This window comes from Microtus oregoni, unplaced genomic scaffold, assembly GCF_018167655.1.
Source record: "Microtus oregoni isolate MIOR12 unplaced genomic scaffold, Mior012 000067F_000, whole genome shotgun sequence".
Classification (NCBI taxonomy): Eukaryota; Metazoa; Chordata; class Mammalia; order Rodentia; family Cricetidae; genus Microtus; species Microtus oregoni.
The window spans coordinates 4,948,964-4,973,715 of record NW_024543953.1 but is presented as its reverse complement, the minus strand read 5'-3'; the positions used below and the strand labels follow the sequence as shown (position 1 = coordinate 4,973,715).

General features: G+C 48.3%; 1 protein-coding gene across 1 annotated transcript in view; it reads right to left on the bottom strand.

Moving 5' to 3' along the window:
* Positions 1–24,752, bottom strand: part of LOC121440254 (zinc finger protein 185-like) — a 51,832-nt gene that overhangs the window by 18,977 nt on the left and 8,103 nt on the right. The window contains exons 2-18 of the mRNA XM_041641010.1: positions 21,216–21,295; positions 20,924–21,047; positions 20,530–20,592; positions 19,218–19,256; positions 19,055–19,132; positions 18,447–18,533; positions 17,693–17,776; positions 16,656–16,739; positions 16,352–16,393; positions 15,338–15,412; positions 15,093–15,182; positions 14,463–14,549; positions 13,093–13,191; positions 12,316–12,414; positions 9,593–9,658; positions 4,899–5,093; positions 1,568–1,753 (exon numbers count right to left, since the gene is read on the bottom strand). Coding sequence (XP_041496944.1) covers positions 1,568–1,753; positions 4,899–5,093; positions 9,593–9,658; positions 12,316–12,414; positions 13,093–13,191; positions 14,463–14,549; positions 15,093–15,182; positions 15,338–15,412; positions 16,352–16,393; positions 16,656–16,739; positions 17,693–17,776; positions 18,447–18,533; positions 19,055–19,132; positions 19,218–19,256; positions 20,530–20,592; positions 20,924–21,047; positions 21,216–21,243 — 1,526 coding nt within the window. The 5' untranslated portion in view covers positions 21,244–21,295. The remainder of the gene's footprint in view (positions 1–1,567; positions 1,754–4,898; positions 5,094–9,592; positions 9,659–12,315; positions 12,415–13,092; positions 13,192–14,462; positions 14,550–15,092; positions 15,183–15,337; positions 15,413–16,351; positions 16,394–16,655; positions 16,740–17,692; positions 17,777–18,446; positions 18,534–19,054; positions 19,133–19,217; positions 19,257–20,529; positions 20,593–20,923; positions 21,048–21,215; positions 21,296–24,752) is intronic.

The window sequence follows — 24,752 nt, the reverse complement described above, 5'->3', positions numbered from 1 at the left end:
CAGGCCATGGGAAGAGAGTTGGACTCATGCATTAATGGGAAGGTAGGTAAGATGCACCTCATTCTGCAAGACACCAGTCACCTTGGCTGCAGCACATGGCCCTGGGCCTGGATGTCAGCACCTAAGTAGCTCTCGAGGCCTTTCTTTGGCCAGCCCTTACTGACTCAGCATGCATAGCACAGTGATTAACAGTGCAGGCTCTAGACTCTTGCTGCTGTGCATTCGAATTCATGTTAGGACCCTTCATACCGAAACAGTAAGATCCAGGAGTTACGAGAGACCCTGTCTCAAAAAATAAAGTAGAGAGGCTGGGGAGAATAAAATGTGATGACTGAATATGCAAAAAATCTAGGCAATGTGGCAGTCATCTATGACCCCAACACCGGGGACGTGGAAATAGGTGATCCCTGGGGCAAGGTGGCTAGCTATACTAACAGGAATTGGCAAGCTCCAGGTACAGCAAGAGACCCTGTCTCAAGAAAAAAAAATTATCAAAGATAACTGATGCCAATTTCGACCCACATACATGCATCTGCACCCACTTTGTATGTGCACATGCAAACACATGCACACACCACACACATACCCATGCAAAACATTAATAAAGTGGAGAGAGATAAACACACCTGGGCTCATCCTCTGGCCTCCACATACCCATAGATGGGTAAGCATGTCTGCATACACTTAACACACATGCACACACAGACACACACACGCACGCACACACACATACAAAGGATGCCAGCAGTAAAGAGACAAAAAAAAAAAGGAATAAAGAAGACTTCCCAGTATCTGCAATGTAAACAGCAAGAGGTCTCCAAAGTTCTTCATCCTTTCCAATGACTCCTCTCCCTAACCTACAAGGCCTGCCTCTGGTCACCTTCCTCTATTCCTATCAGCCACAGGGCCCTTCTTTCAGGCCCTCTTTCCTCTTCTCTCCCAGCTGCTACCGGCCTTCCCTGTTTAACAACACTTTGCCTGACCCTCTTGGCCCTAGCGCAGGTTTTTCCTAGGCTGATAACAAACAGAAAAACAGTATGCACACCTTGGCGATTAACAGTGCAGGCTCTGGCCTCTGATTGTATCCTAATTCCTGTTAAGACTCTTGGAACTGAGAGACCCGGGAAGCAAAGGTGAGAACAAGACAGTGGGTCAGAATCAAGTCGGAGGGCAGAATAGCCAGGACAGCCAGGAAAAATAGAGAAAAGTCATACTAGACTTCGAAAAATAAAGAGTTTTTTGTTTGTTTGTTTGTTTTTTGTTTTCCAATGAGAAAAAATATTGTATAAGCACCCTTGGTGTAGCCAGGCGTCAGAAAGCTCCCACTCTGACCATCTTGGTGGGGGTGGCAGCCTTTAATTATGGCAATATGTTTCAACCACAACCCCATGAATGCAAAACTCCCCCAAGCCCACATTTTCAGGCTTCAGTGGCTGCTGCACTGCAGCCCTGTTCTGACATATGATGCAATGACTCTTCCTCGCTCACTCCGCTTCCTGCTGCTCTCTAGCCCCTCAGGCCTGTGCCGTGTGTGTGGGGGGGGGGGGTGGCCAGTGCAGGCTCTTACTTGGTATTATCCAGTTTCATTTGCTGCTCAGGTCCGCTGGGGCTGCTCTGTGGCTCTGGAGTGCTGGGATCTGCAAGTTCTTGACTAGACACAGCTTGGTCCCCTTGGCCACCTTGTAGGACCTCAGGTGTCTCCTGCCAGGCCTCACATATCTTGGGGGTCACATTTTCACAGGCCGCCGGAGTGCTGAGAAAGTATATATTATGTATATGTTATGTATACATGTGTGTGTGTGTGTTGTGTGTGTGTATTATGCCAAGAGGAGCAGAAGCCTGACCTTGCTGGGTCTCTGGGGTCTGGCTATCACTTCCCAAGGGCATTGGGTAACCCATCTCAAGAGCCAAGCAGACACCTAACTCTTAGAAAGCAGGCAGTATCAAAGTGGCAATCAGAGGAAAAGGTTTGGTTTCCATGGCTTCAGTCTTTACTAATTCTTCCATTTATCCAAACATTTACTTCTTGGTACCACACCCAAATCATCTTCATTTCCCCAGGCCCTCCAGTATTTTCCTTCAAACTTCTGGCCTAAATGGCTTCGTGTCTCTCTGATTTTTACCGTTGATGGTTAACCTTGACTGCCACTTGATGGGTTTAAAGGCATTCCTCTGGGCAGATATATGGGGGGGGGGGGGTTCCTAGAGACATTGACTCAAGGAAGGAAGGTTCTCCTTGAATAGGGGTGGCAGCATGAGTTGGGACGCTGAACTGAATAAAACAGTCAAAAGGAGGTGCAGAGCTGAGCGGCTATGGGAGAGACTCAGCATATGTTTCTTGCTCAATATTGTTTGTTATATTTATTATTTGTTACTATTGTATATAGTTGTATTTGGTTTGGCTCTATCTTATTTAGACAAAAAGGGGAGATGTAGGAGAGACTCAGCCAATCACCTTACTTGTAGGGCGGGGTCCCCCGAGGATATTTTTTTACTTATAAAGATTGCAGGCATGCTCCCTGCTGCCACTTCTGCTTTCCTGTTCTCTGAGGGAACCTCTGGTTCTGTAAGTCTATTTCCCAATTAAAGCTGTATATATTTATTACAATTTCTGTCTGCATTCATTTACGCCGTTACAAGCGGCATTCAGCTTGGCTTCCCGATTGCACTCCCAGTGTGAGCTGCTGTCCCATGCTCTGATGCCTTCTGACCATACCGGACTGTTTCCCTCAAGCTGGGGGTCCAAATCAATTCTCCTGTTGAGAAACTGCTCCTTGCAGGTGGCCACCGCAAGGAGAAAAGCAATTAATGGAACTTTTTTCCCATTTCATGTCCTTGCTTAAGACTTTAGAAGAGAGGACACTCAATTAGTGCCTCTGTTTTTCTCATTTCGAGTTAAAAAGAAAATAGAAATGGAGAGAAACACCTACCAATGAAGTTTGGGAGCCTACAAGTTTGGAACCAAAGGGCAGGCTCCCTTTATATCCCTGAACCACATGGATTTTCCCATCAAGCTGATAGCGACAGCTATCCAGACAACTGGGGATTTTGTAGAAAAACAACAGACCTGTTCTCGAACACTCCCTTCACGTGTAATCTATAAGCTAACAAACCTCGACACTCTAGACAGAGGTCACATCTTTACTCTACTCCAGCCTACTGGGCTGACCTGTCACCTGGAGCCCCTACAGGCACTTCAAAGTCAGCAAGACCAATGACTTGAACATCGCATCTGCACAGCAACTCCTCAAGCTTCCGCATCCTCAGCTAGTTCCTTTCCGCATCCACCCTGTCACCGCAAACAGAAATCTGGGCACTGCCTTTCTAGCGCCATTGCTTTTAATTAAAGTCAGCATCACCTGTAGCATTGCAGCTCACCTGCAGCCTGAGCCACAACCTCGCATGGGTCTCCTGCCTTGTGCGCTGCGCATCTCCCAGACCTGACACCCCATGCAACTTATCTCCAACATGAAACCAAGTTGGTTGGCCCTCTGGCTCCTCGGGAGCAAGTGATTGCCTAGCACCTCCCAGTGCTTCTTGGCAGGCCACCAATTAGTTTTCATTCCTTGTAGTCTCCCCTACCCTTTGCCTCTGGTTTCCTCAACCTGGAATGCCTTCTTCAGCATGTCTATTGGGGGGAAATTCTCCTTAGCCTTCAAACCCAGCTCCAACCTCAAGCTTCCTGGAAAGAAATGCCCATCCATCACCAAAGGAAAGGACAACAGGACCAATCACCTTCTCCTGCATCTGTAGGTTGTGCTTTTTAAAGCTTACTTCAAAATTTTCTGTTGTTTCTTCATTGTACCTGGTACTGTGTCACAGAAGGACAATTTTTTTAAAAAAATTTAAAATATAAAGCATTTTGTATACTGAGCACATTTCGCCGGTTTCCTTTCTATTTCATGCCACTGATTTTGTGTACCTTTTCTTTCTTTTTTTAAAAAAAAAACCATCTAGGAACCATAAAAGAGAGAAAACATGATTATTTATCTTTCTGGGACTGGCTTAGTATGATGACCTCCAGTTACACCCCCTTTCCTGCAAGTGATGTAACTTTTTTTATGGCTAAAAAGAATTCCACTGTGCACATGGAGTGCATGTCCTTTATCCACTTCTCTGAAGCTGGAGACCGAGGCTGCCTCAATCCCTTGACTGTTCTGAATAGTAGGCTTCAGGTTTTATCACACTGAAGGAAGAAGCCACATGTATGAAGTTGTTTAATCAATGTCCTTGCTCAACTGTACCTTCTCCTGTCTCCCTGGTTCCTAGAGTCTTGACTCTTCTCAGTATCTCTGTCTTCTCTGAGGAATCCTTTGCTTTGCTCCTCATGACTGCCTAACACTTTTGTTTGCACCCTAGAAATCACCAAGCAGCACAAGGACTCTGCATGTAATGGTCTGCGCGCGTGCCCAGAGATGTGTGGGCTGGCAAGCGAAGAGCATTCTCGAGAGCCTGGCCTTCATAGTCACCTCTATCCCAGTCCCAGTCCCCATCAGTCATGCGGGCACAGACACCAACACCAACATTCTTCTTCACCCTTTCTCTCCCTTCCTCACAGTCTATGGAACTCATACTCTGGGTCATACTTTGACACCATCATTGTATAAATGAAAATAGTCTTCACCATCCCTAGGACCCCACACACAGACACTCTGGGAGACAGACTTCCCCCCTGCCTCGTGCACTGGGAAATGGCCAGGCTTCTTGCAGTGATCACAGCCCCATTCCAGCTTCCTAATCCCAGGAAGTTGTCAGTGCTGCCTGAGAAAAGAAGCCAGGCAGTGGCTGGGCCAGTGTGTCACACAATGGCCTGGACTGAGAGAAGCAGATCCCTCCTACCGCGTGGCCATCACACACACCTTGGCTACAGGCATCAGAAGGCCAGGGTAAGATCTTACCTGCTGGTACGGGCCTCAGATGGGGCGAGCTGACTGAGTACACTGAAGTTGTTCCCCAGCTCCAGGGTGCTGGGATCTGCAGGCTGTTGAGGGGCCACAGCTGGGTCTCCCTGGCTGCCTTCTGTAGTACCATATGTCTCCTGATAGGCCTGGATGGTCATGGGAGCCATGTTCATCTCCCCATCAGCTGAGGGGCTGAGGAAGAAAAAGTATCATAGAGAGAGAGTCCCAGGGGACTGTTCCACCTCACTCTACTGGCATCTCCCATGGCCAGAGGATGGGATACTCTCATCTAAAGAGAGGAGCCAGGTACTGCTGCTCCCTTGTCACTAAAAGTATGCCTGAAGCACCCGCGCTGCACACTCCATGGCAGGGGCCACAGGAAAGGCAGCAGATGCCCTTAGATGGTGTTCCCCTCCTCCCACCCTCCCTTGTCTTCAAGCACTGAGACTGGGACCCTGGTATCCCAGCATTCCCTCCTGAGTCCCTCCTAATTCCACCCTCCCACAAGAGAAGAACATGACCACTATCCCTGGAACGCATCTGTGCACATCAAGCCCATAGCAGGCAGGGCTCTAAGCCGCTGTATCAAAAAGAATGAGTGGTAGCCATGATTTTCAGCCTCAGGTGAGAAGCTAAAACCCCTCTGCAGCGAAAAGAAAGCAACTGTCACATCCAGCTCTATCGGGAAGAAGCAGTAGTAGAAACAGAGGTTGTCCTGGTCAAATGAGCCAACAGAACAAAGACTCTCCAACACTAAGCCACTGCAACTTCAGGAGCTGTAAACTTTATAGGTCATGAAAAAGAGCGAGCAGCCAGACACGCCCAGGAGGCCCTTCTGTGCAAAGTAGCATCCGGGAGGAGGTGTCTTAGTTTCCTGCTGAGCTGCTTGCAAGTCCGGTGGGCCAAGAGAAAATAGCAGCAAAGGAGGCCTTTGAAGGCCTCTGAAGCCTGCACAGAATCTGGTGGTTCAAGACAGCCACTGCCAACTCTTGACCTAGCTACACTCTGCCTGGAAGACAACGTCACTCTCTACATATGCCTCCTTCCACAGTGTAACTCACTGCCTGGCAACACTTGCTAGCAGTGAGACCCTCTCATGTAGGATGCAAACTATAAACAACTCGGGCTAGAAGGAAAAAGGCAAACAGTGTGTTATTAAATGACTGAATAAATGGATAAAATAAACCGGCAGTGGGAAAGCGAGGCGAGCTCTCTGGAGTCTCGTCGGATAGTTTCTCTACAACTACTTCCTTTAGCTTGATGGTTTTATAAAATGAGTATTTGATAGTATTTTGTGACTCCCCAAATGTCCTGTGTGCTTTACATATGTAAACCCATTTATTCTCTTTAAAGTCTATATAGTAGGAGCTATTTCTGTTATTGTTCCTGTACAAGCTGAGCAGCACGCCAAAGGTCCCAGAGAGTTAAATCAAAGCTTCAGAATCCAAGCTCTCAGCCCTCTATGCACAATCAAATGAATACTGGGCAAAATCCCTCTAGCTTCTGACAGTTAAATTAACTCTATGACCTTGGCAAAGTTTTGCCCCGTGGCTGGTCCTGACCTCATGCTCCTCAATTAGTTTGTTTATCAAATGTATAGGGAACTGTGAAATTACACAGTAGAGTCCCTGTCCAGGAGAGAGAGGTCAGTCATGAATGACCTTGAGGTCCAGCCAGTACTGTAGTAACCCCTGCAAACAGCCCAGGTGAGGCCAGCCACAAATTGGCCACTGTAGCCAACCACACCCTCCCCACCCACCCCCCACGCAGAGATGGTGGGGGGGGGGATGGGCAGGGCAATGGGCAACCAGGATCATTTGTGATCCTCCAGCGCTATCTTGTGGCTGGCACAGGAACTGCAGCAGGAGAAATCTTGACGCTAGTCTCCGGAGCAGCCATTTCGCCTTTCCTGCTGTCTCATACCCCAGCTAGCTAGTGGCTGCAGGAAATGGCTGCGCGAGTAGGCGAATTCACACCCAAGCTCTGGCCTAGACACCCATGCGCAGCGCATCATGCGCATGCGCATAGCCGCAGGCATAGCACCAAATTGTAGACCTGCGCAGTTGAAGTATGCGGCAGTCTAATTAGAATAGGTACAGGCGCACGCGTTCTGTACCCGCGGTGCGTGTTCGAGGCAGTCTGATTGTACCCGTGGTTCACTTTGACATTTTCAGTGTGTGTCCCCGAAGAGATGGTAATAGAAGAAGGCTTGTCATCCTTAATACAATGAACATTGTAGACTGGATAAAGCTAGTGTGTGCTTTGAAAAGAATCAGGCAACATTTTCACTTGTTTAGCAGCGCCCAGATTCCTATCCTTTAGAACCCACTCTTGGCTGTGACATCCAAAAATAACTCGGCTTATTATGAGACCACACAGGAAGGTAGGGGGTAGGCAGAACAAACCTCTGATTAAGAATTGCTCTCCTAGTAATTAAAGGCATGGTGGCACACACCTTTAATCCCAGCACTTGGGAGGCAGAGGCAGGCGGATCTTTGTGAGTTCGAGGCCAGCCTGGTCTACAGCGCAAGTTCTAGGACAGGCTCCATAGGTACAGAAAAACCCTATCTCAAAAAAACCAAAACCCAAAACAAAACAAAAGAACTGTTACACTTAGATTGGTTCTCAATGTATACTGGAGAAGAGAGGAAACTGGTGAGCTTAAGAAAAATACTGGAGACATACACTCAGAAAATTAAACAAAAATCTCAGAGAGTGTTATTAACACTTTTCCAGGCGAGGGGCTGGAAGAGCAGGTAAGAGCACTGTCTGCTCTTCTTCAATTGCTAGCACCCACATGCAGCTCCAATCATCTGTCTCTGGGGACCCACTGCCTTCTTCTAATGTCCACTGATACTGCATGCAGGTGGTGTGCAAACATGCATGCAGGCAAAACACCCATACACAAAAAATTTTTAAATTTTTAAATGGAAAAACCCTAAGAGATTCTTAAGCACAGCCAGAGTTAGGAAACCCCACCATCAGGAGCTTTTGCATTGGAATGTACCACTTGGAACCAAACTCTACAATTGGTTTTAGATAAGTCACAGCCTTTCTGTTTGTTTCCCCATTTCCCCATCTCACAGTTATCAGAACAACTTACAGCACATAAAGGCAACATACCGTGACTATCATCAGCTAATATTTTCAGTGAGTGCTAATTGTCAGTGCAATCTAAGAGAAGCAACATTGTATAACAAGGCTTGTGACTTCAAGGGACATTGTTCACACCACTTTAGAGTAAAAAGACAACTGTAGTATACTGTGAAAATCTAAACACCCATTCACCTTTAAGTCCATACGCACAGTAGTCTCTTTGGATTAAAACCTGATTGGTAAAGTCTTGTTATTAAACGAAACAAGGCCCTGTTCTCATTAGTCACCAGCTACTCTATGCTTTGGAACATGCTAGGCACATTTCCGCCACAGTTCTGTAGCTTTAGCTGTCCCCTTCTTTCTAGGCTTGATTCTCTTTGTGCTTTGGAGCTACTGCCACCGCCCTCACAATCCCTTTAACAAGTATCTGTAGTTTAGAGCCATGGCTGTTATCTTCAGACACTGTTCTTCCAGAAGACATGGGGAGGGACCTGGGTTTCAAGCCTTTGCTCTTCAAACTAGGCATAAATCTGAAAGGTTCCATGGAAACAGAATAAAAGGCTGTGGCAGGAGAATGGATCATGCAGAAAGAGGCATCGAGATTAGCATAGCAAAGAAACCACTGTGAGAAGACGGGACCTCTCCATACATACATCGCAGGCTGCATGTAATAGGATGAGTGAGAAAAATTTCATGATTCAAATGTGTGAGTGTGTGGGCCTATGTAAATGACCCATAAAGGATCAAGATTCTCCTTGTCCAAGGCTTTTGGGCTTCAGAACATTTCTAGATCTGATCCACTTCCATTCTCTTTTCTCTATATGTGCACACACAGACATATATACACAAACGTGTGTGTGTGTGTGTGTGTGTGTGTGTGTGTTTGCATGTGTACCTGCACATCTGGAGGCTAGAGGACCACCCCAGGTGTTACTCCTTAGTTACAGCATCAACTCCTTTGAGACAGGGTCTCTCACTGGCCTGGAGCCCACCAATTAGGCAAGACCAGCAAGACCCAGAGAGTCTCCTGTCTGCATTTCCCCGATGCTGGGATGCCAAGCGTTTTGTGTGAGTTCTGGAGGTGGAATACAGGTCTTAGTGCTTACACTATAAGCACCTTGCTAGCTGAGCAATCCCCTCAGCTCCCTACTTCTCTTCTCAGGAATGATCTTCTCTTTCTTAATAAACTGTATCTACTTCTACTTCTATCTCCCTGTTTCTATTCTCATTGCTCGAGAGGCTGTCGGTTTCCACTCTCCACTAAGCTATCCCAAAGACCCCTCCTCTGTCGCACTGATTTGTTAGTCAATAAGGGCTCATTGAAAGCAGGAGCACATCTTCGTTGTCTGTGGCCCAAGTGCCACACCAACAACGGAAGGAAAGTGACCTCGCTGGACTAGAGAGTGCTTCATTGCAAGCAATGGTATGTAACGGAAGGCTTCCTGGCACAGACAGGCCAAAAAGTTCCAGCTGGATCTTTTGTCTCTTCATATATTTCAGGCCAGCTCACAGACATAGCTGGCTTCATCTTCCTAGCCAAAGCCTGATAGCTACCCAAGCCGCTGGGTTTCTAGCACTGTCTGCTAATGCCTTACCCCTTGGAGTCTGTTGCACTGTTGCTCTTCTTGTCAGTCAGAAAAGAAATTATCATGGCGCCAGACCTGAGGGAAGAAAGCACAAAAGTCTGCTAAGGCTCAGAATGAGGAGACTGGGCCCAGGTGCCTTCTCAGGGGAAAGGGAAGGACTGAGTTTGTCAGTAAAGACTGTCCTGTCTTTGATTCCGCCAGTCACTGCCATTCCTAGTGCTGCCTGTCTGTCTCTCCCTGAGATTTCTTTCCCACAATCCAGCTGGTTGGGGCAGACTACAGTCTATACAGGAGGGGTTCACCGAGAGTGGCTGCTCAGCCCCCTTTTCCACAAATCTCCACCACTACCCCAAGTGGGTGCATGTAGGTTGGTGCTGATATTTCTGGGCCAACAAACTCATCACATGTCCCTCTTGTAGTACTTTCAATGGCAGGGACACAGTTCTGGGTCAGCCCCCTAGCAGGCTTTTGGTCCAGCCATGACTATTTGATGGGGCAAAGGTCTGAAGATAAGGGGATCCTTGGCCACTGGAACTGAGAAAGCTGGGAGGGCTCTGTGTGACAGCAGGGTCAGTTCCTGAGGTGCTGGCTGCACAGTCACTCGGACCTAGAAAAGGAGTGAAGCCAGCAGCTGAGTTCAGCCCGTGGAAGGGGAGCAAAGCTAATCTGAGGTCACAACTCTATGGCCCTAGCAGACGCTGGGCAATGAAGAAAGAGCTGCTCACGTAGATGCTTGGGGGAGTAAGACTCACTTTCATCCCCAAACAGCCCGTTATCTGGGGTAGCATAGTGTGGACTCAAACCACAGTTTTGATGCCTCTAAGCTCTGGGATCTTGTTTGGTCATCAGTTTTATCAGTTAATAAATTATGAATGATAATCATATCTGTCTCATGAGCATTCTCAGTTCATAGCCAGCTACTTTAAATAACATTTGGGTCATTGCGTCTGCGAACATGTTCTCCACTCCTGTTGAGCTCTATCTATGGTCACCGTTAAAAGCATAGCTCCTTTACAATCCATCTGTATCTGCCCAGTGGATCTGGTATAGCACTCTCTTACCTAGGCTTCCCGGACCTAGGCCCCATCTTCTTTCCTGGCAGACTGATGCTCACAGTGCACCCATCACTTACATAAGCCCCTGCCTTCCGTATGAACAGAGCCCTTTATGTTGGCTCCTAAGCCTGCTTATGTTAGTTGCGCAATTATAAGAACCAAATTCAACTAATGAGTAATCTCATACAAATGACTGGGAAAGGAGGGTAGTGCTTTCCAGGAGGGCAACTTACAGTCTGGAAAGATTGTAAACCATTTTCTTAAAAACAAGCAAACAAAAAGCAATTGGGTGGGAGGGATGGCTTAGATGATGATGAAGAGTTTGTCTTATAAGCCCAAGACCTGGCTTCAATTCAATGCCCAGGACTCATATGCAAAACAAAAAGCCAGATGTGGAGGTGTGCATTTGTGAGCCCAGCACAGTGGAGGAAGAAACAGTCAGACCCCTGGGGATTGCTAATTGGTAAGGCCCAGGTCCTGGTATGAGACCCTATCTCAAATCACAAGGTGTATGGTGCCTAAGAAACAACGCCAGAGGTTGATCTCTGGCCTGAACACACATGCACACACATAAGCATCCACATGAACACACATACACTTGTACACACAAAGTCAAAACTAGTATAAGACGACTGTGACGGACTATAATAAGCATCCTACAAATCTAGAAGATTCTTCATACTAGTTTGCAAATGACTTTGAGGTTTCGTCTTACTCTAAGGAAATGGATTTGTTTTATGAGGAGTTTGGACTTAATTTCAAGTAAGAGGGGGGCCACCGGGAACTTGAAAGTGGGGATAAATGTATCCTGGTTCATTTTGGGAAGATTTTCTGACGTCTGCACAGACAGCAGAATGAACCAAGTCCATGACCCAATGGCCTTTCCTAGACCTGCTCAAAAGCAGATTTTAGAGGTGGTGCCTACTATGTCTGGTTCCAGGCACCCACTGCAACTAGTTAAGTTAGTGAGAAATCCAGTTGGGGAAGCAGCCAGAAGAGCATCCTCCCAGGATCCTTCTGGGTAGACTTCAGGAGGTCATGGGGTTGGGCTGGCCCTCTAGCAGTTTCAGCTCTCTACAGACCAACCATAATGTTGTTAGCACAGTTTGAAACTGTACTATTATTTTGCCAACATCTGTATAACTAGCCTTTGTCTCCGGGGATGATTCCTCAAATCACCCGCTAAGAGTGGCTCCTGACTCAGCCAGGGCTTCTTTCAATGACTCTCAGAACATTTGATCAGGGAAGAGTGCGAGGCAAGCAAGAGATGGAGGGGCTTCTTCCTCTTCTGGAAAGGGAGAAAGAGACAAAGGGACCCTAGATTTGTCTTCAGAGCTCAGCCATGAAGGAAGAAGGCACTGATTCTTCCATTTTTATGTCATTTGTTAGTTTGTTTCTTTTAGTTTATTCCACCCAGGACCGGTCCTTGCTGAGGGCTAGGCCTTTAGCTGGGAGTTAGTGCCTTGCATTTGCTCTGGAGGAATCCGAGAGTCAGTGATAGAGGTGTGGCAGTGGCTAGACCGAAATGGAAGTAAATCCAAGAGCAGAAAATCCAAGAGCAAAGGATGGGGGAGTACCGGAGAGAGGAGTCCCGATCCCAGCAGTGCAAGCAGTTTGGCTGCTTGAACCTGGTCTGTCACAGGGATCTGTGAGAACTGTCTCCCACTAGAATCTTACCCTTTTTGCTCTGCACCCGCACCTGCTCCAGCCAAACCTTCTGGTGGGGATTCTGGGGCTTCTGGTTCCTCGCTGCCACCACCCAACTGTGCAGCTGATCTGATATTGGAAGAGAAGCATTTGTTGACTTTGATCAGGCGCAACCTTGTGTAATTTTGATGTCTTGAGTGTATGTCTGATGACTTGGGAGCAGAAGTCCTTGCTTAGCTCCCTAAACTGCTCTGATCAGAGTCAATCCAAGCCTAAGTGGACTCTTTCAGCAAGTATTTCTGTTTCACTCAAATTTAATGGGCAAGGAACATGAACAGAAACCAAATGAGCTAGAAACTCAGGGGGAGGTAGCCACATTAGTGGCCAATGCTCACCAGAGCAAGAGACAGGGAATTGGGGTTGCTAGCAAGTCAGAGAGGGCAGACAGAAAAACTTCCCTTCCTCATCCATCTAAGGCCCCCTTCCCTCATTCTCAGGGTTCAGTCCACACTAGGGGTCTAGAGCTCCCAAATGAAAAGCGGGGGAGGGGGAGAATTTTGAGAGGGAGAGCCTGGTCTGGAGTTGGTGCCCCTCTGCAATTTGATATTTGGGGAAATACTACAGTTTTGCTCTCTCTAGGCCCCCCCTCTCTCCCCCTCCACTTTCCCCTCTGCAGACAGGTAGCAATAGTATAGTGCTGATCTTTAGTTCAGCTGCTGACTTTGGATCCAGGCCCATGGAAGTCCTTTGGTTGAGTGCACATGGGCTTTATATTCTGGGGAAGGTCTATTCACCGCAGTGAGTTACCTTTCCAAATCTGTGTTGCAATTCTTAAACTTAGCCTCCCAAGCTGAATCTCTGTTGAAGTCTTCAGAGCATGATGCTTCATTGGTTTTATGGGAAGGCCTGCAGAGGAAAGAAATGACTTAACTACTCCTCAGCCACCCACACTCTGATGCTCACCTCATCCTTAGATGTTGCTTGTCTCTTAGGTGCTGAAAATTTGCTAATGATGGGCTGGCCAACTCACAAATCCTCACTACTCCTCACTGGTATCGACTAGGGGCCAGACTCTATTCTTCCAACTTTCCACAGGTTAATTCTCCACATCAGTTTCAAGACATGGGTACTATTGCCATCCATGCGCGTTTTCCAGATGAGCCGCTTGATGCTCAGAAGGCCTGAGCCGGTGTGCTCCAAGTTCCACAAGTAACAAGAAGAGCTGGAGCCCAGGCATCTGCCCTCAACTTTCTAATCCTAATTCCTCATCAGGGAGCCGTGTTATCAAGTCCAGGAGTCAGTCTTGGCATTACTCTGGGTCACCCACCAGTGGGTCTCTCCCTCAGACTTCCAATCTCTCTTCCCTCAGCCCTGTGATACCCTCTGTTTCCCTGGTTCCGTATTTCTGGTATCCTTTTATCTTCTCCACCTTATCTGTTCTTTACCAATTCATGTTCCAGTGTTCTTCCCTGTCCACATACTCCACCAACTGCTACTCACACTCCTTTCCTGCCATCATCTAATGACCTCCAAATGTCCCCAGGCAGGAACGTGGAAGTCAGACAGAAAGAAAGGTGGCAGAGTGTTAGGTGATTGATGATGGAGTGCTGGGTAATATTGTCATCCATGCCTGGTTTCCAGGTGTCCCACCTGATGCTCAGGAGACCAGAGAGCTGTGCTCCTTCGTCTGGGATCGTGCTGCTTCTCCCAGGAAAAGAGCTTGGACCTTTGTGCTCCTCATCTTAAGCACAGGGCACTGTGGCATTATAAACCATGGAAGCAGACCCAAGAACCCCACCCCAATGCCTTCTCTTATAAACAAGACAATTAAAACCTTGGTTCTAAAATACACAGACCCAGTGTCCCCACCCAGTTTGGCTGGTTAGTCCTGTCACTTTCTGAGGACATGCTATGGTTGATCTTGTCAGAATCAGTAGTTCTGTCCCAGGGAGTTCCAGTTACCACTGGGTCTCAGGGCCAGGCTTTTGGCCTCACAAAAACCAAATACTCATTACATAATTATTGTTGAATAAAATATGGAGAGACTGGTAGAGAATGCAGATTGGCCACACCTTTTACCAACTAGTTATCCCCACAGTGCTAGACTGAGCCTCCTGCCTCCTACTCATCTTGAGAAAGGTGCAAAGGGAGGCAGGACAGCAATGGGGCCTCAGTACCTCAGGGCTTCCAAGTCCGGGGCCACCAGGCGGAGTCCTGCTCTGGGGGTTGTGATCTGCAAACGGACGATCTCCTCAGTTTTCAAACTGCGGGCCAAAGGAGAGACTGGAGAATTTCTGGGAGAGAAGCTTCCTCTTTCCCTCTGTGTCAGCACCCAAGAGCATTCTCTGTCTGGTGCTTAGCTGCAGTGTGATACCCAGACCCATCTTCCCCACCTCTTTGCCCTCATCTGTTCTTTGTTTGAGTCTTCTTGGCACTGTAACTAATTTCAAGTCACTGATTGTAGGCGGGTGAAAGGGTATTGCCAGTCTCCTACTTGGAGCTGACTCTAGGCCAATCTTAGAAAGTACAGGGTCTTCTAGATGGACATTTGAACAGATGTGTCTGCTAAGAGGAAGCTGTGAAATGGGCTTGAAGTAGAGACGAGGGTTTGACATGGCTAGGTTGACATTTTAGAAAGGCCACCAGGGTATGGGAGGCAGCAACCTGAAAGTGAGACAGGTAGAACTTAGATGACCTGGCACTGTCACCGCACCGCTAGACCTTCCTAGGTTGCCAAACACAGCCAGTCAGACCAGCGGGAAACCATGTTACCAGCTCATAGTCCAGAGATGGTTCTTGAAACCCACCTGGGTTCCTGGCTTCCAGAGGGGCTGGGAATACTTGGTATACACCCAAGTAGAATTGCTTGAGACACGTGGGCTCTTCCTCCATTTACACTGGCAAAGAAGGCAGATGTGAGAAGTGCTGGAGACAACAGGCCTGCCCCCTAGGTGGGGTAAACTTGGCCAAGTTAGAGAAGTACCAGGAGCAAGTGTAAGAACAGGACGCCACTGCAGTGGCCCGTCTCTCACAGCTAAGGAGTGACTGTTACCTGCCAGAAACAGATCGTGCTAGAGCAGCGGGCTCCTGTTTTTTCTCGGGAGGCACATCCTCATCCACATCAACCCTGTGGGCAAGAAAAGAGGTCCCTGTGGTTTTCTCAGCTATCTTGGTGCTTTTACCGGTGTCTTGGCCACTCCAGCTCAGGGGGAGTGGGTAGGACATTATCATTGGGCTAGTTCCTGGATCCCAGGGAACTTCATTTGGAAATAGGTTCTTAGGAGATATAAAAAGGTTAAGACGAGGTCCTGCTAAATTAGGAGAGGCCCTGAATCCAATGGCAATGTCCTTCTGAGACTAAGGAAATCTGGACACAGATACAATCGATGTGAATGAAGAAGACATTAGCTTGGTGAGGCAAATACGATTTGTCCCAATCCTTCCAACACCCCAATTTCAGAGTTCTGACCTCCACTTCTGGGGTTTTAAAGCATTCTACCCCATTATTGAGAGCTAAGAAGCACCCACTATTCTCCAGTACTTTGTGCTGCCGCTCCCTGCTTTCTTGTCAGCGACTGTCACTCAACAGCACCCTATTTCCACTCTGCTCTTTGCTCTGCCTAGGTATTGGCCTGAACACTGGTTCCTCACTGACTTTCCACCTACAGCTTATTATGGATGCCACCTTATCTGGAAGGCCTTTGATGTCCACTCAACTAAAGGTCCCAGTCCCTCAGATTCACCTTCATATAAGTTTCTTCTCTATCTTCTATCCATCATTTTCCTCCGACAGAAATTGATCCTTGCCTCACTCAGCTAGTAGTCTCCTGACAAAGCAACCATTCCCCTTTTCCCCGTTTGCCCTAGAGGACCAATCCATAACATCCTCATCAACTCCTAGGGAGTATCTCTCGGGGTTCTGGGCAACAGGAGAGTACAGGGCAGGGCCAGAGCAAATGGACTCTTGCTATGACTGGGGAGGACAACTCTCTTTGCTCCCTGACAGGAGGCTCGCTGCCTGGCTAGCATTTGGCTCCTGAGGCTTCCTTCCCTTGGTGATACTCACCTCTTTGCAATAAATGGGGCCTGCAGCTCCTGGGTAGGACTGCTAGAAAGGAAGCAGAGTGGTAACATGTTGGAAAAAGCTGAAGGGCAGGTGCCATCTTACAGCCTCTCCTGTTCCCAGTACCTCCTGATTTTATTCTAAGAAGTACATCTGAGACTCGCCAGAAGGTCAAAGCTGGAATACCCTTATTCTTTCACCAGTCAGAGGAAAGCCGAAACCCCAGTAGAGAAGGACCTCAGGTCATGGAGTCAGTAATGGCCAAGGCAGGCTCAAGCCCACGGGGCCTCATTCCTGGACAACTTACCTAGTGGACTTCTTAGCCGCTGAGAGGACATAAGAGTGTTCCCGTGGGGCCGTCTTCCTCAAAACACCACTTGCAGCTTGTGACCTGGGGTGGTATGAGGTGAGGGCATCTGACGTGTGTCAAACTAGCCACTCTGCCAGCCTAGCCTTGGAGATTCATGGACTGGCCCAGGAATACCCTCAGGGAGTTGAGGAGGGTAAGCTAGGATAGCACTGCTCTAAGAACTATTCAGAGGAACCATGGACACCGAGGGAAGGACCTTTTCTTAGGGAGCATGTAGCACATGTCAAGCTCAGCCCTGGATGCTGACATTCTCACACTGGTTCATCGATCCTCACAACCAGGCAAGTAGGTGCTGATATACTCCATAACTGATGGAGCCTGGCCACTGCTCTGGTTGTTTGCCTAAGTGCACACACCTAAGCAAGTGTCAGAATGGCATTCAATGTGAGGCACCTCCAGAGTTTCTTATTCATTCCCCATGGCCCTGCACTATCCAGATTTCAAAGCTCATGCAACTGTGTGCTCTTTTTGCACAGAAGTGCCATCCTTCCAGGCCTTCAAAAGGGACTGTCACTATGCTTCCTAAAGCACATATGAGCTGGCTGATGCTGGCCTTTAGTTGGGCTCCTCCGTTGTAAGCAAGGGGCACTTGAAACTCTGGAGACCATTCCTGCAACCAAACAACACTGCAAACACAATAAACCCAGAGATGGCGGGTGCAGACAGCCTTTCCCGGGGCACTTTACCCTGAATATTATTCAAGTTTCTTGAGACAGTTTGAATCTACACGTGAGCCTTATCCATAGTCCTGTGTTTCCTAGATTCTACCCATGCAAGGTTCTCAGGAGCGTCTCCTGAGCTGGCCCAGCACTGAGATGTTCACGAACTTGTGGAATGCCAACTGGACCTACACACCATGAGTGTCCTCACGGATTATGTGCTATGCACTTTGTGCTCTGACTGGTAGAATCCTTTCCAGCACAGGCTCTGGCCCTGGCCGTACTCATGGCTATGCTTATAAAGGCTAACATTACCTCCGTCTCTGTTCATCTGAGGTGAAGGGCACCTCCACTTCCTCGGTCTCTGATGTGGAGCTGCGCCTGATGTTGTACGGTGCCCTGTGGGGGAGAGAAACAGTTATGAATCTTCTTCCTCCATGTCCTTCCTGTTCCCTGTTGCAAGTTACTCCCCTTAGCACCTTGGCTTCATGACTGCCAATGCCACTAACAGGACGATGGGGCAAGGAATAAGCTGTACAAGGATGTGGAGTCCTGGGAAGTGCTGGCACAATCCAGACATTTGTCCAGAGCTCTCCTCCTGGGCCTGGGGCCCTTGGAAGGAACCTCAAGTGAAGCGAAGCTTTAGACACAAAATGCCCACAGCAATAGTCTATGGGGACAGTGACAATGTAAGAAACATCATGCCTCCGAGCATAGCTTAGCTGAAGCCAGTCCTGCCTGAGAACTTGAGACCTAAGAAGGGGCACAGGGATATATCCAGAAAACACAGACAGTGAGCAGCAGGCCTCATAGCCATGGCTCATTGTCCATTTTCTAGAATGTGCTCCTTCCAGAAGTTTCTTACAACTTTTGCTTTGCCTCATATAATTGTATTAGAAATAGCCATTCAATTTTCTAGAGCTGTGTCACCCTCTGCTCCAGGCCACAGTTATAAGTGGCAAGGCTGTCAAGCCAATAAGACTAGATCTCCCCAGATAAGTGACTAGTTTAGAAGTAAGTGTCCATCTCCCCTCGATGGGTTCAGTGTCTGGGATCATTATATACTTACAGTTTCTTATAATCTTCCGTAGTCATCTTATAAGCAGAGGAGTGCGGAGCAGAAGCAGAATTAGCTGCTCCTGGCAGTCCAGAAGCACTAGAAGAGCAAGACATTTCCATCTGCCCAACCACAGGTCAGCTCTTGCCTCTACCTTTACCCACACAGCCCCGTAGAGATGCGGGCCACTAGGAGATGTTCTTCCTTGTCGTCAGCCCTGCCAGGCACTTTGAGCATGACAGACCCAGCTCCATCACAAGGAAACAGCCCGCCAGGCTCTCATTTGCATAATGACTAATTGCAAGGTGTTTACATAACATGCCTCCTTGGCATAGTAGGAAGGTGAACTAAGCACATGACTTCAATATTCTCAGCAAGGTGCCAGCTGTGAGGCCAATGGGACATGGGGTAAGTAAAAAAAAAGGCCTGTGGGCACTAGGAAGTGGAGGCATAATCCACATCTCTATGCAGAGCTCCCCTCCCAGCCACTGCCCTTGGCCAGTGGCCAGAGCCAGGCAGGACATTCTCTTACTCCTCTGCTAGCCCTTCCTTGGTCTTGGCTCGGGACAAGACTCCCCCACCTTCCTATTGAGCATCTGGCCAGCATACAAAGGATGTACCTTCTTGGAGCTCCATTGGTCTTAGAGTGGTGCTGTTGGGAGTTAGATGAGCTGTCTATTGTTCGGGTGAACACTCCCCTACAAGAGACACCGAAAGGTATTGAGAAGTCTGGGTGTGGCCCTAGTGGTATGAGGATGCAGGTAGAGTCTTGAGTTCACTTACCGTATGATGTAACCAGCAGGAGCCTTTGTGTTCGGAGAACTGCCAAGAGAAAAGGAAACATGAAGGGAATGGCAGCTTCACTACAGAGCTCAGGCCACCGATTTTTACTGGTTCTCAACTACAGCAGATGGCTATCCCAGTATAGTGGTCAGGTGTATCCCAATATAGTGGCCAGGTGCCCACTTTGCTCCACCTAGCTTTCCTTCAGTCTCTCCCAGGAACCTTGCCATGGCTGACTCCACCCCAGCCATGCCCAGCATAGTCCTGGCTTACAACAGGGTGCCAGGCAGGCTTGCTCTATGGTTTAACATTTACTGCAGAGTTCCAGAAGTTTCTGCTTTTCCAGGCACCAGGGCCTCCTGGATCAGACTGAAAGTCCCTTGGTCAGAGCCCAGGCTGCCTCAGTCTGGGGCTGAAGCGAACAGAAGGTAATGCTCTTTGGCCTTCCCTTACCACTCCTCTGGCCCCTAGTGGGGCTGAAAGTGGAAAATGTTAGTTTCTGGGCACTGGGGCTTGCTATGTGTCAACAAAAGATGGTGTTCAGAAGACTTGGGGGGCACTAGGGAGAGCATGCTAGAAGTAGTGAGGGGGTAATCTTGGGCTCAGGCAAGGCAATGAGGGCCCCTTCAAGGAGTTGGCGAGAGGACAGGTCTCAGCAGATCGTCCTATCCAGAAATATTAGAGTTCTGGGCTGGAATTGTGCAGCTAGGTAGGTCTAAGGGTACCACAAAGCTAGCATTTATTCCTATAGACTGTGATTTTATCAGGGAGCAGCTTCTTGGAGATAGCCAAGTTGCAGAAACATTCAAAGGGAAGCTAGTTAAGAGCACCGCCTGCTCATCTAAAGGTCCTGAGTTCAATTCCCAGCAACCACATGGTGGCTTACAACCATCTGTAATGAGATCTGGTGCCTTCTTCTGGCCTACACAATAAATAAATAAATCTTAAATAAATAAATCTTAAAAAATAATTGGGGCTGGATAGATGGCTCAGAGGTTAAGAGCACTGACTGCTCTTTCAGAGGTCCTGAGTTCAATTTCCAGCAACCACATTGTGGCTCACAGCCATTTGTAATGAGATCTGGTGCCCTCTTCTGGCCAGCAAGCAGACAGACAGAATACTGTATATATAATAAATAAATAAATCTTTAAAAAAAAACATTCAAAGGGAAGCCCAAAGAGCCTGTCTTATCCATGTATTTCAAATGACTCAATTCAGCCTCCCTATGTGCTCCCTATGTGATGTCCACCCCTCCTGGCAGCAGAAGAGCCTCTGGGGTCCATTTAAGACTCAGTTAGGTACCACCTCTTACCTGGCATTTGATCCCTCTCCAACTGATGAGGGTGTAGCGTAGTTTTGTCCTGAGGGAAGCGCTCTGTGGAAAGACAGGACTTGAATATAGTGGCTCCCATGCTCCCTGCCACCTGTTAACCTGTGGCTCCATCCCCAAACCGGCCTACTATGCACCATCACCGCATCTTACCTTTTCCTCTCCCGACCTACCTTACAGGTGTGTGACCACACATGCCTCAGCATCCCATCTGTGGCTGTGTTCAGGCTTTACCCTCACCTGGTTGGTGACCCACAGCCTGACCTAGCTCTAAATGGTGGAATGTCCTCAGCATCCCTAGCTAGGGTTGGGTGCCATGCCCCCACCCTCAGTGTTGATTGCTGCCTTCCCTTCTGGCCTTGCCTCCTGGACTTACACAGCATGGTCGTCTGAGTCTTCGTGCTTAGTTATCCAGCTCTTGTCGCCCTTCAGTGTAGTTCGCACTTTCATTTGCTTCAGGACATTTTTCCGCTCCTCTTCACTGGCTGACAAAGGTTTCCCTGGCAGGGGCAAACCTAAGAGCCTTAACGAGGGAACCCCAGCCCCTAGTCCCAGGGCCCTTGCCAGCCCTCCCATTATGAAGTCATCCATCGGCTGCCTGGGCAACGTTCATGTCCCTCTAGGGGTTTGCTGGTGATAATTCAAGCAGACATGTAGCCCAGGCTCACCTTTTCCATTACCTCCTGAAGTGCTCATGATGTTTCGTTTTCAACAGAGTTGTAATGTTACTAGTGGATTCAGTGGGCTCCTGGGATCAAAGACAAACACAGATTTGTCAATACATGAATTTCTAATGGCTTATTGGTCACCTCTAGAGTGTGAATGTGGTGTGTCCCCTAAGGGCTCTTGTGTTGGAAGCTTGGTCCCCAAAGAGGTAGTGGGACTTTTGAGAAGTGAAGCTTGGGGGGATGTGGAAATGGCTCAGTCAGTGCTAGGCATAATAATACATCCTTATTGCTATCAGTGGGAAGGCAAAGATAGCAGGATCCCTGAGGCTTGCTGGACAGTCAGTCTAGCCAAATGGGTGAACTCTAGGTTTACGGAGAGTTCCTATTTCATACAGTAAGGCAAACAGTGATAAAGACCCCTGCTATTGACCTCTGATTTCCACATGTGCATATGAACATGTACACACAGGTCCATCCATACTCATCCCCTCTACCCACACACCCATCCCCATCCCCCACAAAAAGTAAGGTTCAATGAAAGGTAATTAGATCGCGGGGACGACTGTTGTATGATAGAATTAATGTCTTGGGAGAACTTGGTTAGTTCTCATGGGTGTTTGTCACCCAAAAGCAAGTCTAGTCCAGCTCTGTTTTCTCCTTGGCTTCCCAGTTCACCATGTAAGTTGTCTTTCTGACACGCACATTCTCCTGCCTGCCACGGTGACACCACCAGCCATGAGTTCCTTACCCGAGTGACCGCTCAGACCATGGCCTCGAGTCTCCAGAACTAAATGAGTATCTGTCCTCTCTAAAGCACCAAGCCCCAGCTACTACATTATGACAGTGTAGGGATAGCCCAGCCCATTGGAGGGGCGTGTTCGCCTCGGGCTAATGTTTACTTATAAATCTGGCGGGTGTCTTTTTTTGTATCTCCTGCTCATCGCTGGATCCCTGGTGTTGTAAGCTATCCCTTCATTAAAATTTGCTGTTTCATATTAAGCTAGCCTGGTTATTACGTCACCTACATGACAGAAAATGAACTTGTAGAGGCCCTTTGTGATCCTATCACACCAAGATCATGCAGATTTTCCTTCAGGGATCAGGAAGGACAGAGGCAGTAGAGTTCTGAAGTGTAGAGAGAGCCTAGAGAACCAGCTGAATGCCACACCTACCCGTACAGCCATGGCTGCTCACCTGGAGAATATGGAACTTGTTGCTGTCTGTTCTAGTCTGTTATTAAGGGAGTGCTAAGGGAAAGAGACTAGGGAGGAGAGTTGGCAACGAGGAAGCCAACAGTGTCATGGAGACTAGTACGGAGTTGACCCGGCACTATAGAATTGAGAGGATAGGATTGAAGCATATCTCAGGTGAAACACCTCTCGGGGGTAGGCTTGGAGGTAGGGCAAGGGCCCAGGGAACCCGCTGCTTTAGGACTGAACTACCATTTTACACCTTAGTAGCTGTCAGATCGTGGGCAAATCCGTTCATTTGCTCTGGGCTGCCTTGGTTTTGTTATCTGTAAGATGATGTAGTCCTATTTGGGGTTGGCTCCTCATCCTGTTTCCTCACGGACCCAGTGCTAAGGAGTGGCCTCAGATTCAGATGAGGAAGAGAATCTGGTCAGGGCCAACAGGTTCCTTGTTCTTTGTTCTCCCCCGTCACCTCCTCCCTGGCTTGCCGAGAGCGGGCCAGAAGAGGGCTATTCATCTGCTCTCCATGCTGAGAGACCCAAAGCTGAGGACTAGCTGAGGGCTAGGTAACATCCTAGACTGTGACAGGTTTGGATGCTACCCTGAATAATCACAGCTGATCCTGCAAACCTAAAGAGAGCCTGGGATGTTCAGAGCTGTGGGCATGACAGAAAGCAAGGCCCTGGCTAAGGAAAAATCCTTCCTTCCTAGGGTCTTCTACCCTCTGGGTCCCTCCAGGGCTAGGCTTTGACCAGCTCAGTAATGGTGCCAGCTGGCAGGACCTGGACATGTTTCCATGGAAGTCGGGGGCACACTTAAAGGGGAAGTGAAGGGGGCAAAGACTAGACTAAATTAGCCACATCAGCAAGAGCCTGCTCTCCCATAAACTGTACCAAGTGCAGTCCAGGCAGGCTGAATCTTCTGCATGCCAGGAATGACACCTCATCATGGCATTGAAGCTGTAGTAGGATGTGGAATGACCCCATGAGCCAGAATGCATGGATACAGTTAATGCCTCTAGGCAGACCACTGAAGCCTGAGCCCTTGGTCCCTGGGTCTTTTGATGCTTTCAAATGTGAAAAACTTCGATAGTCCCTTACTTCTTTGCATGAAAGAACCAGTGGCAACTCCCCAGGCAAAGGAGCAAGGGTACGTGCCAGAAATGAACCAGGGTTGGTGCTCCTGCATCCGCTGCTTTCCTTTGAGCCTGACTGCATCTCAGAAGCCCAATTCCTTTCCCAACAAGACAGTAAGCCTGAATGGGCCCGGGAATGTAGTTCAGTTTTATCAGTAGTTGTTGAGCACTCACAAGGCCCTGGGTTCCCTCAAAATGCCTCCCAAATGTCCCACCAAGACACATTTCTATCCTGCCTTTATGGAGAAATGACTTCCGGCTCTTTGGGGAGTTGCCAACTAACTCTTCTTGGGGCTTCTACCCAGTTGGCAAGCAAGAGGTACTGTGATGCAGCCTCCAGGTAGTGGGGCTTCAGGGGGACATCTTAAAGGACACTTACATAGAAGATCTCACTTCTGATCTGTACATGTCTCTTTGAGGCAGGTTAGGCTGAGGAGGGCAAAGGGAAAAATAGAAGCACTCTGGCCTGCCTGAGCGCGGTAGATGGGGCCAGTCCTTTCCACATCCAGATGCTCTCAAAGCACTCATGGGTAGAAAGTTCCTTTTCTACCTATCTCCTTACTACTGTGGCTTCTCAAGGTTGCCAAGCAACCTCTGGGTAAGAAGTCCTTGCCCTGATTGGACAGACAGAAACAACAAGCCAATGGAGACACAGATATCTTGTTTTTCTAGAATGCTATATGTCTGGTTTCATCAGAGGCATCAGAGCCGAGTCAGAGGAGAGCGAGAGCAGGAGAGCCGCTGCACACAGGAGCTAATCTAGCTAGATTACCACATGCTGCAGGGAGCAGAGGGACTGGGGACAGCAGACACTGAACCACTGTGAGAAAGCGCAGATGAGAACGGGGGCAGCACTAGGAGCAGCTTTGCTCTGCCTCTAAAACTAACTCACACACACGTGTGTGTGTGCCCCCCCACCTATACCCCCCATTTACATACACCCCCCATATAAACCCCCACATACACCACAAATACATACATACGTCCCATACCACATATATACATACAACACCATCCACACATATATACACACTCATACATATATAAACACCACATATATATGACGTATACACATGCACACAACACTCCCCTACACTCCCCCCACACCCCACAAACACATACACACACACTACATATACACCACACACTCATGCACACACCCCATACCACACACATATACATACCACAACACCATTCACACATACACACATA